The sequence below is a fragment of the Chlorocebus sabaeus genome, chromosome 21, assembly GCF_047675955.1.
Source record: "Chlorocebus sabaeus isolate Y175 chromosome 21, mChlSab1.0.hap1, whole genome shotgun sequence".
NCBI classification, from domain to species: Eukaryota; Metazoa; Chordata; class Mammalia; order Primates; family Cercopithecidae; genus Chlorocebus; species Chlorocebus sabaeus.
In genome coordinates, this window is record NC_132924.1 from 31668233 (window position 1) to 31683287 (window position 15055).

The 15055-nt window shown below is 46.3% G+C and overlaps 1 protein-coding gene across 1 annotated transcript in view; it reads right to left on the reverse strand.

Moving 5' to 3' along the window:
* Window positions 1-15055, reverse strand: part of MTURN (maturin, neural progenitor differentiation regulator homolog) — a 29535-nt gene that overhangs the window by 12347 nt on the left and 2133 nt on the right. Inside the window, exon 2 of the mRNA XM_007981734.3 lies at window positions 5611-5733. Within this exon, the coding sequence (XP_007979925.2) occupies window positions 5611-5733 (123 nt within the window). The remainder of the gene's footprint in view (window positions 1-5610; window positions 5734-15055) is intronic.

The window sequence follows — 15055 nt, forward strand, 5'->3', positions numbered from 1 at the left end:
TAATGTGATCACAGAAAACTTAGAAAATGTAGAAAAGAAGAAAATAAAAATCATCCGTAACCCTGAGCGCTTTGGCCACATGCCCTCTGGGAGGACAGGAGCATCCATTGGTCCTCCTTGGAGTCCTAGCCTCTAACACAGTGAGTCGTGTGGATCAGGTGCTCAGTGAATGTTTGTAGTTTTACCAAAACCAATGTTGATAAACTTTTGACTTGCCCTTCTAATGCCTTTTCACGTTGAAATCACTTAGCAAATTGTTTTCTCTCTTCACCAATAATCTAAGGTTCCCCCAAACGGTAACCTGCTCACTTCTCCACAGTATTTTGTCTAGTATCCTCATCCCATACACATCATACTAACAATGACTTAGTGCCTACCGTGGGTAACACACTGTACTGAGTATCCAACAAAAACTCCATTAATCTTCACTGCAACCCTAAGGGAACTATCATCATTAATTTTCTAATTTTACAAATGAACTGAAAAACAGAGAGGTTAAGTAACTTGTCTAAGATCACACAGCCAGCAAGTGGTAGAACTGAGACTTAAATCCAGGTAGCCTGCCAACAGAGCTTGGGTTCTTCATGACTGTTGTATCTGTTCCCTCATAATTGGATTAAGAGATGACAAGCAACCCCCTGCAGAACATGCTCACAGAAACAGCTCCCCCAAGAATCAGTAGAGTGCAGTAGGCAAAGCAGGGAATAGGACTTCCTCACTTGCCATGCACAGCATCTAGAGGAGTATCTGGACCCAAATGCATGCTCTGTCTTGTGATGGGGTTCCCCTGTACATTTACATGGCCATCTCAACTACCAGAAAGTCCACTCCTTGAGGGCAAGACCTGGGATTCCTAGGCCTGGCCCCTCGCCTTCGGAAGCAGTGTTGTGGCAACAGCAGAACACTGATACATTTTGTTGAAAATATGATGAAGCAGAGGAAAGATAAAAGAGTAAGATGGCTTAAATGAAAAAAGGAGACCTTTTCTTAAATGTTCAAATCCAACAACAGATTTCTTGGGGGGAGGGGAAACTTTGAGACATTGATTATTTCAGTTAGGGGGAAGGCTAGCAAGTGAGAGGGGGATAATGTATACAGCTATGAAGTCTGTATTTCTTTTTCATTTTTTTAAACAGCTCTCACGCTGTCACCCAGGCTGCAGCACGACGGTACAATCATGTGTCACTGCAACCTCCACTTCCTGGGCTCAAGCTATCCTCTCACCTCAGCCTCCCAAGTAGCTAGGACCACAAGAGTGCCACCACAACTGGTGTGGTGTTTTTATTTTTTGTAGAGATAGGTTCTCACTATGTTGCCCAAGCTGGTCTCAAACTCCTGGACTCAAGAGATCCTGCCACCTCAGCTTCCCAAAGTGTTGGGATCACACACATGTGCCACCATGCCCGGCCCAAAGTTTGTATGTTGAAAGTGTAGAAAGAGTGCTAAATAAAGTGGCATAGCCTTAGCTTTGTGGGCAGGACCGCTGAGGAAGGCCAGAGGTGATACCCTTCTTTTGGCCTATGGATGCAAGAGTGCCCAAGCTTCAGCAAAGTTAACTGAATTTGTCTGACTGATGTTCCAAAGGACAGCAGAAGGCCGTCAACAAATAGGAACTGACCTCTCTGAAGAGCCTGCAGGGGGAAAGGGCTGGCAATGGGGTGGCCAAGGGAAAAGAGGGGTACAGAGCCCAGGATGGGGCTGCTCTAAGATGAAGGCAAAAACCCTCCTCCTGGGGCTGGCCCAGGATAAACACAAAAGCAGCTGCATGGGTTGATCAGACTCCCGTGTATTTTCAGGGAGAGGATGTGCTGGTTTAACCACTTGATAAGCTGTACTATTTGGGTAAGTGTTTCTTCAACAGATACTTTCAACTGCGATGACAGCAACAAAACCCTTACCTATGTCTTATTTTTTTTTTTTTTTTTTTGAGACGGAGTCTCGCTCTGTCGCCCAGGCTGGAGTGCAGTGGCGTGATCTCGGCTCACTGCAAGCTCCGCCTCCCGGGTTCACGCCATTCTCCTGCCTCAGCCTCCCGAGTAGCTGGGACTACAGGCGCCCGCCGCTGCGCCCGGCTAGCTTTTTGCATTTTTTTTAGTAGAGACAGGGTTTCACCGTGTTAGCCAGGATGGTCTCGATCTCCTGACCTCGTGATCCGCCCGCCTCGGCCTCCCAAAGTGCTGGGATTACAGGCGTGAGCCACCGCGCCCGGCCCCTATGTCTTATTTTTAACAAAGCTCCCTTGTATAAAACAAACAGATACATAGTGCCACTGGGAAGCAGTGCTCTATTTGGTGGAGGTGGAGTGTATCAAAGTTTCTCCAGGGATCTCTGTGGTCCTTTATTCGGGTTTGTGACGCTCCTTCTCATCCAGTCTGGGGCGCATCCTGACTGGGAGAAACCTGAGGCCTTCAGCACTCCATCTTTACCAGTCCGGGAAGGTGCCTCCCACCAGCCTTGCCCTCGGGCAAACAGGCCCTGCCAGAGGGCGGCCCAGCCCATAAACCTCCTCACCAAAGGGTGTGCTGTGCCAGGTCAAGGCCTCCTCACCTGGGGAGCCACATCCCTGCCCACAAGGTAAAGTTCCACTTCAGAAAGGAAACCTGGAAGCCCAGCTACAGCAAATCAAAGCTGTGGGCCCGCGTGACACATCTCAGCGCCACCTGAAAGAACATCCTCAACCAATCCAACTGCTTCAGCTACGCATCCAGGTTTCTTTTGGACCACGTTTGTTTCCTCGTTTACATGTGGCTAGCCTGGTTGCCAAAACACAACCGGAGACTTGGTAAAGAAAAACAGCACAATGACTCCCGGCTGGAGCTCCCCTTCCCAGGTGAGCCAGTCCTGCAGGGAGGGGAGGCTGCCTGCCACCACAGACAACACCCACAAAGAGCAGCCGGCGGCAGGCCAGTGAGTGAGCCCCTGCGAGGAAACCTGCTGCAAAGCGAACCTCATTTGCCAACAGGTATTTTTCTAGTTAAAATTTAGAGGAATCCATTTCTTTTTAATTTTGCCTAATGTGATCTCCCTTCTTCGATGTCTAACAGGCATTTACAACACTGACATGTCCAAAACTGAGCTCTGACATTACCAACCCCAAACTCCCCACCAACCACCCCTGCAGCCTTCCCCATCTCAGTAGATGACTAGTCATTCCCTTCACTGCTTGGACAAGAAACTCAGGAGTCCCCCTTCTCTCCCTTTTTCCCACATCCCACTTCTGATCCACCAGCAAGTCCAGCTGGGTCTACTCTCAAAGTATCTCCAGAATCCAACGCCTCACCCCACCTCCGCCGTGACTGTTCCAGTCCAGGCCACCACTATTTCTCACCTAGATGACAGCAATGGCCTCCTCAGTGGCCAATCTGTCCCTCCTTACACAGCCTATTCTCAACAGTCATCAGAGAGAGACGTTCAAGACGTGAAGTCAGGTCACATCCCTCTTCTGCCTAACCCCTTGGGGGGCTCCCCATCACCCCAGAGTAAGAGCCCATGTCCTTCTGTGACTGCAAGACTCCTGGAATTCCTCCGGCTCACCTCCCTCTACTTCCTTCAGCCACACTGGCTGCTCCTGCTCCCTGGACACAGGTGTCGTCCAACCCCAAGCCTTCATACCTGCTGCTTTCTCTACCGAAAATGCTATTCCCCTAGATTTCCTCATGGCCCACTCTGCACTCCAAGTTTTTCCTCAAATGTTACCTTCTCAGCAAAGCCTTCCCTGGTTCTCTACTCAAAAATTCCAGGACCCCTGACACTTTTTACCCCATTCCCTGATTCCTTTCTCTTTGGCACTTAATCACTAGCATCATTTCACAACATTACGTGTGTCCTTGTCTATCCTGTCTCCCCGCCCTGGAGCACAGGCTCTGTGAGATCTCAGCTTCTCATGCTTTAGTTCCAGTGCCAGGAACAATGCAGTACACAGTGCCATGTGCCTAGTGGGTACCCAATACATATTTATTGAATGAATGAATGAATGTGGGACAGACTGGTACTTTTAAGTCAAGTATCTATTTTGAATGTGCCAAACTGGCTTAGAAAATTAACAAACAAGAAAGGGATTTCAGTGACCTCTGTCACTCTATTTGATTTCTATCATTTGCTTAAGCAAATCAGAGTGACAAAAGCCACTGAAATCCCACTTCTTATAATGGTGCACAAAGTGACTGGGCCCAACTCTTTCATTGAGAATGACTAAAAAAGCTGAATTAAATATGAAAAACAGCTTCTTAAATATAAAGTATGAACCAGGAGAGGTAAGCCAAATATAAAAAGCTGCTTTTGTCCTGAGGGCATTTGTTGACCTGGAAGAAGCAGCTAGAAACTTCACTGCTTTCTTGTGCTACTCTAACAGCTAGAGGGACCAAAGTGAAAGTCCAGGGTCTTCCAAAGGAGCAGACTGTACACCATCCCCACTTGAAGCTGAGCCCCCAGAGGCCCACACCCTCAGAACGAGGAGGAGCCACAGGAGGCCAGACCCACATCCTGCCTTCTCTCCCCCGGGAGCCATCGGAGAACCACAAGCCTTACACTGTGCTAAGGTGTCTCAGACTAATAGGCCCCCAAGTCCTGACAGAAGCAAACAAAAATCCTCTCTGGAGGAAGGTACTGTCCTCTCAGGTCTCACTTTATTCCTACATGTAAACTTTCAAATACAGTAACTAGCACCCAGAGATAATCCCACACACAGAGAAACAACATACCAGGTCTGAGAACTAGCCCAGAAACAAAAGAAGACCAAACAGACTTACAAAATGAAGTATCATCAGACACAGTCTACTATGCAACCAAGCTTACTATGATCAAAGAAACAGAATAAAAGCTTGGAAAATGCAGCAGAGAAGAAGACAGCATTAAAACGGATTTGAAAAAATAAATAGAAATTCTAGCAAATACCATTGAATATGTGCAGTATTTACAGTGGGCAGGGAATTGAACTTAGGGGAAACATTGAGACACTGGTGATGGGACTTTATCTTCCAATGAAGATAGAAAGAAGTAGGTAATCTTCAAAATAGAAGTCAGTATTCATTTTAAAGGTTTATCAGCTAGTATGAAAACAGACTGTCAGCTAGCCACAGAAATACACATTCCTAAATCCCAAAAGGGGAAAACAAAGCAACAGTAAGCTCATATAAGAGACTTTTTAAAAATAGAATAAAGCCAGTATCCAGTTTCATCCTTTTCCATACCCACAAACGTGGAGGTATTAATATAACCTGTATACAGCTTCCCAGCAATCCCCAAATATAGGCCCCACTATTATAAAAGAACCTCCATCGGGCTTGCAAGTGCCATGGTTCTAAGTCCCCTGGAGGAGAACAGGAATACTCAGTTGTCTCATAAAAGATCTGTTTGCTTCCCCCCCATCAGGGATTCTCAACTCAAGTGATGCTAGAAATAACCATCATCCCTGCAGCAAACAGCTGTGTCACATCCCGTCCCTCTCCTCCCACCCCTCCCTATACTGGCTGCTATCTCTAAGCCACAGGGCAGACAAGAGAAAAACAATTAGTCATCCCAGGTTTTGCCCACCTTCCCCACCACCCCTGTTATTCTAAACACAATCACCATAGAAAACAAGCTGCGGTTAGAAGCCAAGCAGGTACCTACAGGTCTGAAAGACTTGAAGACTTTTTCCAGGACTTCGTGGAGCGTCTTCTTGCCACAGGAGGAGATGTAATCCTGTGCTAGCTGCAAGAAAGGCAGGCAGTCCTCGCTCTCACTCCACACGTGCTGCGTGCCCATGGGCGGTGGAAGGAGAAAACAAAGACACAAAGTCACTACACTCAGTGTGAAGTTCAGAAAAGTCAAGCAGATTTTCTTAACGACAGGAATTTGAAGAAGGCCTCCATTCTATGTAAAATTCATACATTCATTCTTGATTTGTGTTGAAAGGGATGAAAACAATGTCTAATCTATAGACGCCCCCAAGCTTTTGGTCCATACCTCACCTGCTCTGTTCGTCATCAGATGTGCTCCTACACAGTAAAGAGGGCAGTGGGTGGCCATTCCTCACCAATGATTTCCACTGTTCACCTTGTGCAGGCTAAGGGCGGTTTTCAGACATGGGAAGGAGAAACCAGAGCCTTTGCCTTGAAAATCCTTAACTTTGCTTTCAGCTATGGCTGAAAGATTAATTAAGCATAGTTTGTAAGCATTAACTTGGAACAAGACATTCTTTTCCCAGATCGGCCTGTGAGTGGGCATGGTGGTAAATTTACTTCCAAATGCAAGTAACTTAAGAGAACCCACCAAGTCACCACTACGTCACCGGAAAACAAAGCCTTTCTGAAAACTTCCCTTCCCTAAAATGCTTTAAGAGGACATCATACCAAAGCATCATTTCATAATCTAACACATACTAAGAGGAGATTGGTTTTGGGTTTTTCGTTTCTTTTCTTTATTTTAAAGACAGGGTTTCGCTCTGTTATCCAAGCTGGAATGTAGTCACACAATCTTAACTCACTGCAACCTCTGCCTCCCAGACTCAAGTGACTCTCCCAGCTTGGCCTCCCAAGTAGGTGGAACTACAAGTGTTCACCACCACACCTGACTGATTGTTTTGTATTTTTGGTAGAGACAGGGTTTCGCCATGTTGCCCAGGGTGGTCTCGATCCACCTGCCGCAGCCTCCCAAAGTGCTGGGATTACAGGGGTGAGCCACCATGCCCAGTCTAGGTTTTAATTTTTCTGAAGACTGGGTAAGGCTTTTTCCATGTGAGGACATCCATTTTAGCACATCTTTAAGACTAGGCAAGCCTCTCCCATAAATGTTCAAAGATCTGGAACAAGGCCAAGAAACAGGTTTGAGCATTCTTAATGCAGAAGATCCTGCCCTGCATATCTAAGTGAGTCAGGGACACGGGGCTACCAGGGTAACACCAGAGCATCTGTCAGGTACCAAGAATCACTCTTTAGTTGGGACAGATCCATGATGGCTAAACACCGGCAAAAGAAAAAAAAAAGTATTGAGGTCTGGGAGAAAGCTATCTGGAAGATAAGAACAAGATGCAGAGGCTAGACAGGAGGATTTGGTCTTATGTGGAGACATGGTCCATGCCAAGCACACACTTGCCCCATATCCCTATCACTCAATAAACACATTTCCTCTCCTTTCTTCTCATTGCAGGGTTTCTACACCTAAGACTTTAAATACTCCCCAGATCCAAATGAGAATAACTAGGTGCCAATGTACCATCTTTATACCCCAATTATCTGTGTCTCATAGTTGTAAAGGTCCATTTCCAACACACGTTGCTCTCATGCCAGCAGACTTCTCTAGAGAATTCCCCAACCCAATAAAGACAACGTCTGGGCTCTCTATTTAGTGAACAGCTCAAATGCTCTTCCCTACTAATGAGAGGCCCTTAAAGCTGTCAAACCACCACAATGTCATTTATGTAATAGTCTCTTCCATTGTACAAAAGTATAATAGCCCAAAGCACTTGTATATCCATTATGCCACTTGATTCTTAATCAGTGGAGATTCTGCAAGAACAACAAAAGTTCTACTCTAGTAAGTTCGGCTCAGCATCCATTTTCATACTCAAATGTGTAAAAGTTCCACCTTATTTCAAATTATTACCCAAGTTAAAGAGGGGATTAACATCTAGCACCACATTTCAGAAAACTTGAAGCTGAGTAAGTACCTGGCGCAGTGCCTGGCTGGCATGCAGTGAATATTCAGTAAATGGTGGACGTAAGTACCTTCTTTCCCCCTTTGCATCTGTAGGAGGATGGGGGAGACAGAGGGGAAGGGGTGGGCTTACCATCTGCCACAAGGCTATGGTCATACAATGAGTAAATCAGACACCCAATGTGACTCACTGAGAGCACTGCCCGAGGCAACTTGGGTTGAAGTTAATTCAGAAGCAGGTGCACCTATGAAAAGCTTGTAAACCTACTTTGTTAAAAAGTAAGTACATCTGGGCTTCAAATTACAAAGTAAACTTAGAAAAGTATATCACTCAAACAAGAACAGAATCATAAATTGCAGTGTAGCCACCACTGCTTGGTAATCAGACAGTTTATTTAGCTAAGTGTTTCTAAGGCATTTCTAACCTCATGAAGAGATTGTTCATGCCACAACTTCCATTACTCTCCTTTTAGAGCGATTTAGGACTGTATGTTGAAGGAAGACTTAACATCCACAAAAGGGCCTTCTGTCTAAACTGCCTTCATTTGGCTATCTCCACCTGTATTACCAGTTCTGTTAGGTTTTGAGGTTTAAAAAATGTTGTAACTGAATCCTTGTCCACATGATAGAGTGGCATGGGGTTTGGACTCAGACAGATCCGGGTGTACACGGTCACTTAAAAGACATCATTTACTAAATGCTAGTTGTCTCATATCCATTGTATCTCATAACAAGGAAGTGTTCCATTTAAATTCCTTCCTTTCAAAATGAATCAAGGCAGCTGGCAAAGTATCACGGGATACAAGACAAAATGAACTAAAAAAATAAGTCTGTCATTGGGGGAAAAAAAAAAAAAGACAAAGGAAGAGAAATGAGATCCAAGAGTGAGACCAGGACAAACAGCAAGGTATGAGGGCCTGGCTACTTGCTACAGATGGGACACAGATTTGCCAACAAAGCTTTCTAAGTAGCCCATGCAAAGAAAGAGGCACTATCAATCTCACGAGGTGGTGTCCACAGATAAAACAGACGTGCTCTTCAGGAAAATTAACAGGCGAGGGGTTGCGGGCAGAGCAGTTATTCTCTTAGGAAGATACAGGGGCCCATTCCAAAACCAAGGGGAGCAGAGAGACCATCTAGGGGCAGGGCTGGTGATCCTGAAAATAGGATCTAGTCCTATACAAAGACAAATGGACAACTGAAGGCCCGGAGTCCTGTGGCACTGGGCGTGGCCACAGTAACTTCAACTTGGCAAATATTTTAAGCATTTGTAACCAAATACTCATTTTGACCAGGAAAAAAAACTAGCAGGAATCAGAGAACCTCTAGCTCTCAACAATGCTCTGAACAATGCAATGCCCTGGCAAACATGAATCTGGGTATGGAAAATATTGACTCTCCAACAAGGTAGTAGTCAGAGCGCTGGCAGCCTGCAGGCCTCCCTTGGACAAAAGGAGAAATGCCTGGAAAGGCTTCAGGGACTAGAGGGAAGCAGAGGTTCTCCAGCTTCAGTGTGGATCAGAGTAGGGTGGTGGGGGCAGGGGGCAGAGTTTAAATTGCAAAGTTAACTGGGAAAAGTGTATCACTCAAACACAATAACAGAATAGAAATGTATCCACCTTTGCTGGGTAATCAGTTTATTTAGCTAATGAACTATTCAGTGAGCTGAGAATGTGTATTTCCAACAAATTCCCAGGTGATGTTCATGTGACTGGTTCTGCAACCACACTTTGAGAACCATGGGCACAGCAGAACTTTGGCTAACGGTCAGGCACGGTGGCTCAAGCCTGTAATCCCAGCACTGTGGGAGGCCGAGGCAGGCAGATCACAAGGTCAGGAGATCCAGACCATCCTGGCTAACACGGTGAACTACTAACACGGTCTCTACTAAAAATACAAAACATTAGCCAGGCGTGGTGGTGGGTGCCTGCAGTCCCAGCTACTTGGGAGGCTAAGGCAGGAGAATGGCATGAACCCAGGAGGAAGAGGTTGCAGTGAGCCCAGATTGTGCCACTGCACTCCAGCCTGGGTGACAGAGTGAGACTCCGTCTCAAAAAAAAAAAAAAGAACTTTGGCTAACTACACATTTGAAGGGGGTTGGGGGTGGTGTGACATTTAAATATCTTTCCGGGAGAACTTCAGCAATTGCCATTACTGACTATAGCCAACTCCAAACCTCAGGTTGGCCTGAGCTGCAGTGAAGTAGCTGTCATCGAACCTGGCCTGAGTGGTCTACTCTTTCCTACAGAAAATCCGATAAGAACTTTGACTTGACTACAGGCCATCTGTGACCCTTCTTCCTGTGAAGTCAGGCCAGAGTTTACCATAAAAGCTTGCCCAGCCTAAGACAACATTAACTATGTCACCTGCAAATAGGAAAATGAGCACCTTCCTGTTTTGTACAATGTAGATCGGAATATCCAGCTTATCAAAACGTGGTCTCCGGTCATTAAGGTAATTCAATCCTACAGACATTTTTGGGGGAGCACAATGTGTGCGCCCCTACTATTCTAAGTCCTGGTGGGTAAGAAGCTGGACTTCCTGGTGCTTAAGCAGGGTGGGGGTGGCAGGGGAGGTAAGAACACACTCCTGTGTCTCCTCCCTCTGGGATTCACTCTTACCGTAGTACTGAAGTGGGGGTTTTCTGCCACTCGGTACCAAGGGAGTCCATTTTGAACTGGTGTGTCTTAATCCAAAATGGATCCCTGGCCAGGCGACTCACACCTGTAATTCCAACATTGTGGGAGGCCAAAACGGAAGGGTTGCTTGAGGCCAGGAGTTCAAGACCACCTGGTGAACAGAGCAAGATTCCAGTCTCCACAAATAATAAGAAAAACAGCTGGGTATGGTGGCGCACACCTGTAGTCCTGGCTACTTGCCAGGATGAAGCAGCAGGATACTTCAGCCCAGGAGTTCGAGGTTACGGTGAGCTCTGATCACACCACTGTACTCCAGCGTGGGCAAGAGTGAGACCCCGTCTCTAAAGCAAAATAACAAAACAAAACCCTGATTCTTGTCCTGGGAACAGATGGCAGAAAAAGATAAAAGCCACAATTCACCACATGCCTCCCAACATATTTCTTTTTTTTGTTTGTTTTTTGTTTGTTTGTTTGTTTGTTGTTGTAAGACGGAGTCTTGCTCTGTCACCCAGGCTAGAACACAGTGGTGCGATCTCCCCTCACTGCAAACTCTGCCTCCCGGGATCAAGTGATTCTCCTGCCTCAGCCTCCCAAGTAGCTGGGATTACAGGCACGCACTACCACGCCCAGCTAAATTTCTGTGTTTTCAGTAGAGACAGGGTTTCACCAGGTTGGCCAGGCTGGTCTTGAATTCCTGACCTCAGGTGATCCGCCCGCCTCGGCCTCCCATAGTGCTGGGATTACAGGTGTGAGCCACCACACCCGGCCCCACCTCAAAACATATTTCTGCACATGGTGGGAAGAGCACAGCTGGCCACACCTAGGACTAACCCAATCTGTGTGTCAGCCACTGACCCATTTTACCAGTGAGGAAACTGAGGCTCAAAGAGGTTAAGTAACTTGCCTTTGGTCACACAGGGAACAAGGGTAGAGCCAGAATGTCAACGGAGGAGTGTACACCCTTTCAACTACACTCTGTGCACAATGTTTAACCTGAGCCTCAGTGCGTTCATTTGTAAGTCACGGAAAATAAGGGGGAATCTAAAGATTTTAGGAGACAACCTGTAGACCGACTCTCATTGAGCAGGGGCCCAATAAGCGCTTATTCCCATCTACTTCAGCTCATATTAACATAACTACTCTCCTCATGACTACCACTCAAAGAATATACAAAGGACCTATCATTTTCCCAGAAATAACCTCTCTGTATGAACATGCACGGCCATTGTGGAATGCCTTCTGTCTACTGAGTACGTCACATGCACAGCTCATTTCATCCTCATGCTAATCATGTAATACAGGCATGACTGTCCCTATCTGACAGAGGAGGAAACAGGGTAGAGTTTAAATCAGACAAGAAAGCACTTTCTCTCCACTATACCACCACATAAGCGTGACTCAATCTCATTTAAGTAAGTTCTATTTTCTTTCTCCAAAATAAGAAGGCTGTTATTTGATCACATAGTTAATAATAAAGATGTGTTCAGACCACAAATGGGGATATATATACACACACACACACCTCTATAAACACGTGTAAAATTAAATCACAGTTCTTCCATAAATAAAGCCCTTTTCTTTAATAATATCATGATTACTACCTTTGTCTTTGTGCTGAGGAGGGATTAAACTATACAAAATGTTTGAGTCTAACATGTGTCTGACTGGGCTGACAGGAAAGGCTGGGCAACCTGGGAAATGAATCCCTCCTCTCCCGCAGTCATCAGCATCCAGGCCCCCAGAGGGGCAGGGCAGTGCTCTTTGTTCTGAGACCTCATTTCTCGTGGCCCAGGACAAGGAAGGAACGCAGCTGGTGCTCCGTGCCTAGGAGTGCCCCTCTGTTTATCTGGCATCCAAGTGGCTGCTGACACCCCATTCCAAGCCTGCCAAGACCCCAAGGACCTTCCAAGTTGGCAGAAAGGACTCCGCAGACCCCGCTGACCAGGGCCAGGAGCCCTCCCTTGTCAAACCTGTAGAGCCAGGTGGGGTGGCCATGCCCTTGAACTCCCTCCACACACAGGGTACTAGCAGCTTTGTTTCACTGCAGGCCCCGATGATGGGGCCCACAGAGAGGGGTCCCCGGCAGAGGGGCAAGGGTCGGCATGGATGGGATGGGCTGTGGAGCAAGATAGAGAAAGTGTGTGCAGGGGACCCAGAATGGAGGAAAAATAAACAGGCGTCCTTGATCTCGCGCCCCTGGAACTACTGGCCTGACCCCACCTGTGGGCCATTCTGCATGGTGGAGAGGACAGGCCTCTGGGCTCAAGTCCTTGCTCTGTCACTTCTTAGTGGTACAGTCCTGGATGAGTCCCTTAAACTCCCTGAGCCTCAGTTTCTTTGCCTATAAAGTGGGAATAATAATATCTACCTCAACGAATTTTTGTGAGGCCCAATAAGAAGCGACCCTTGAACCCAGTCTAGATGGGGTCCCCTGTTGTCACTCCTGTGATGCCATGCATTCAACACGGGGCTGTAGTTCAAGGTGCTCTACCACTTATTAACTGTGGAAAAGTTAGTAAAGTTTGCCATGTCTCAGTTTCTTCCTCTGTAAAACAGAGATAATTATAGAGATGGCCTTGTGAGAGTACTAAAGTTAAATGAGTTGGCATATGTAAAGTGCCGAGAGCAGCGTCTGCTACCTAGAAAACTGAACATAAGTGATGGTTATTATTATTCTTTGAAACTGAATTCTTGACATTTGACATGTCTTTTACACTAGACTATAATTTACTCATCCTTACCGGTATGTACTGAGCACCCATCATGTTTGGATGCTGTTCCAAATGCCAGAACACAGTGATAACACAGACAAGTCCTCTGCTCTCAGAAGCTGAGAGTCCAGTTGGGGAGGCAGAAAACCAAAAAGAGAATGCCAAGTCTAATGAGTGCTATGGGAAGAATAAAAGAGGGTGAGGTGAAAGAACATGTCGTCAGAAAGGTTTCTCTTGGGCCTCAGGAGCATTGAGGAGCCAGCCGTGTAAAGATCTGGGGCAAGAGGGTCCTAGGCAGACAGAACGCAAGAGCCAAGGCCTTGAGGCAGGAATGCACTTGGCACGTCTGAGGACTAGAAGGCTCTGTGTGGCAGGAAGGTAGATCATGTAGGGGCCTGAGGCCAAGGCAAGGGCTTAGGTTTTATTATAAAAGATGGGAAGTCAGTTCAGCTGAGGTGGGGAATAGTGGTGACACGATCTGGCTTATATTTTAAATAGATCCAAAATGACTGCTGGGTAGAAAGTGGCTTACAGTCGGTCTCCCCAAGCAGTCATTTTGGATCTGTTTAGTACCCCCACTTCAGTACTTACAGTAAGAGTGAGGTGGAGGTTATAAGCAAGGAGACAAGTTAGGAGATACGATGAAAAATGACAGTGGCTTAGACTATAAGCTGCCCCTACTTTAGACACTGTTCTCAAACAACTCTGCTCAGGAGGTACTAATATTATCATCCCAATTTTACGGATGTAGAAAGTATGGCATAGAGGCCAGGCGCAGTGGCTCACGCCTATCATCCCAGCACTTTGGGAGGTCAAGGTGGGAGGATCACTTGAGCCCAGAGGTTCGATACCAGCCTAGGCAACATAACAAACCCTGTCTCTACTAAAAATAGAAAAATTAGCTGGGTGTGAGATGCACGCCTTTAATCCCAGCTACTGGGGAGGCTGAGGCACAAGAATCACTTGAACTTGGGAGGTGGAGGTTGCAGTGAGCTGAGATTGTGCCACTACACTCCAGCCTGGGCGACAGAGCAAGACTGTCTCAAAAAAAGAAAAACAAACAAAAAGAAAAAGTATGGCATAGAGGGGTTAAATAACTTCCCCAAGGCACACAAATGTGGGGAGCTGAGGTGCAAACCCACACAGTCTGATCTATAGCCTGTGTGCTTAACCACTGCACCACACTGCCTCCTAGACAAGTAAAAATTGCCCCAGGAACATGAAGGCAGAGACCCTATTTGTATTCAAGATAGCACTCGCCTGGCACAAAGTAAACCCTCAATAAATGTTTGTTGAATGAATGAATGAATGAATGATGTGGAAATACTTTTGTAAATCGAGAAATGCTCACGTAGATATTCTTACTGCTAAGTCCTTCAACTAACAGAAATTCCACTCATCTCACATTTTTGTCTAATGCTTAATATATTTTCCTGGGAAAAAGAAAAGAACTGAGGCGGGACACTTATTAGAGGCAAACAGTAGCTTGACAAACCTGGCCTGGGACAGATTCAAGAGGTCTGGCTAAGAAAACTCCCGAGGTTGGCATCTTGTTCATTAGAGCCTCCAGAACTTGGAGAAAGTTCCATTCCACCCAAGGAATCATCTGCCCACCCCCATCCTGTATCTTTCTATCTATTCTATTTAAATTGTCAGTTTACATGATACTTTCAAGCATTTTTCTCACGCAGATGGGAAAATATTTAAAATATGGGTAGCCTCAAGAGAAAGGCCTGATACAAATAATATAGTACTTCTTACTTCTGAATGATGGTTGGATACACATACTACTCATGGCAAGAGAACAGCCTTTTGTCTTCCTGGCCCACTTACTGTCTTTGGAGTCACTTCTTTGGGTATGGCCTGGGCAGTCCCAGCAGGAAGGCTGTGTGGGCTTCTCCCCAGTGAAATCCAGAACCATGAGCCATTCTTGTCCTGTTTCACATGGTCAGGAGGGAGAAAGGACGCTGGCAGATGAAGGAAGCCCAGAGCTGGAAGGGACCCTAGTCAAACCCTAACATTTTACAGTCAGCTGGATTCTGGTGCCCTTTCCACTGTATCCTGGGGGTT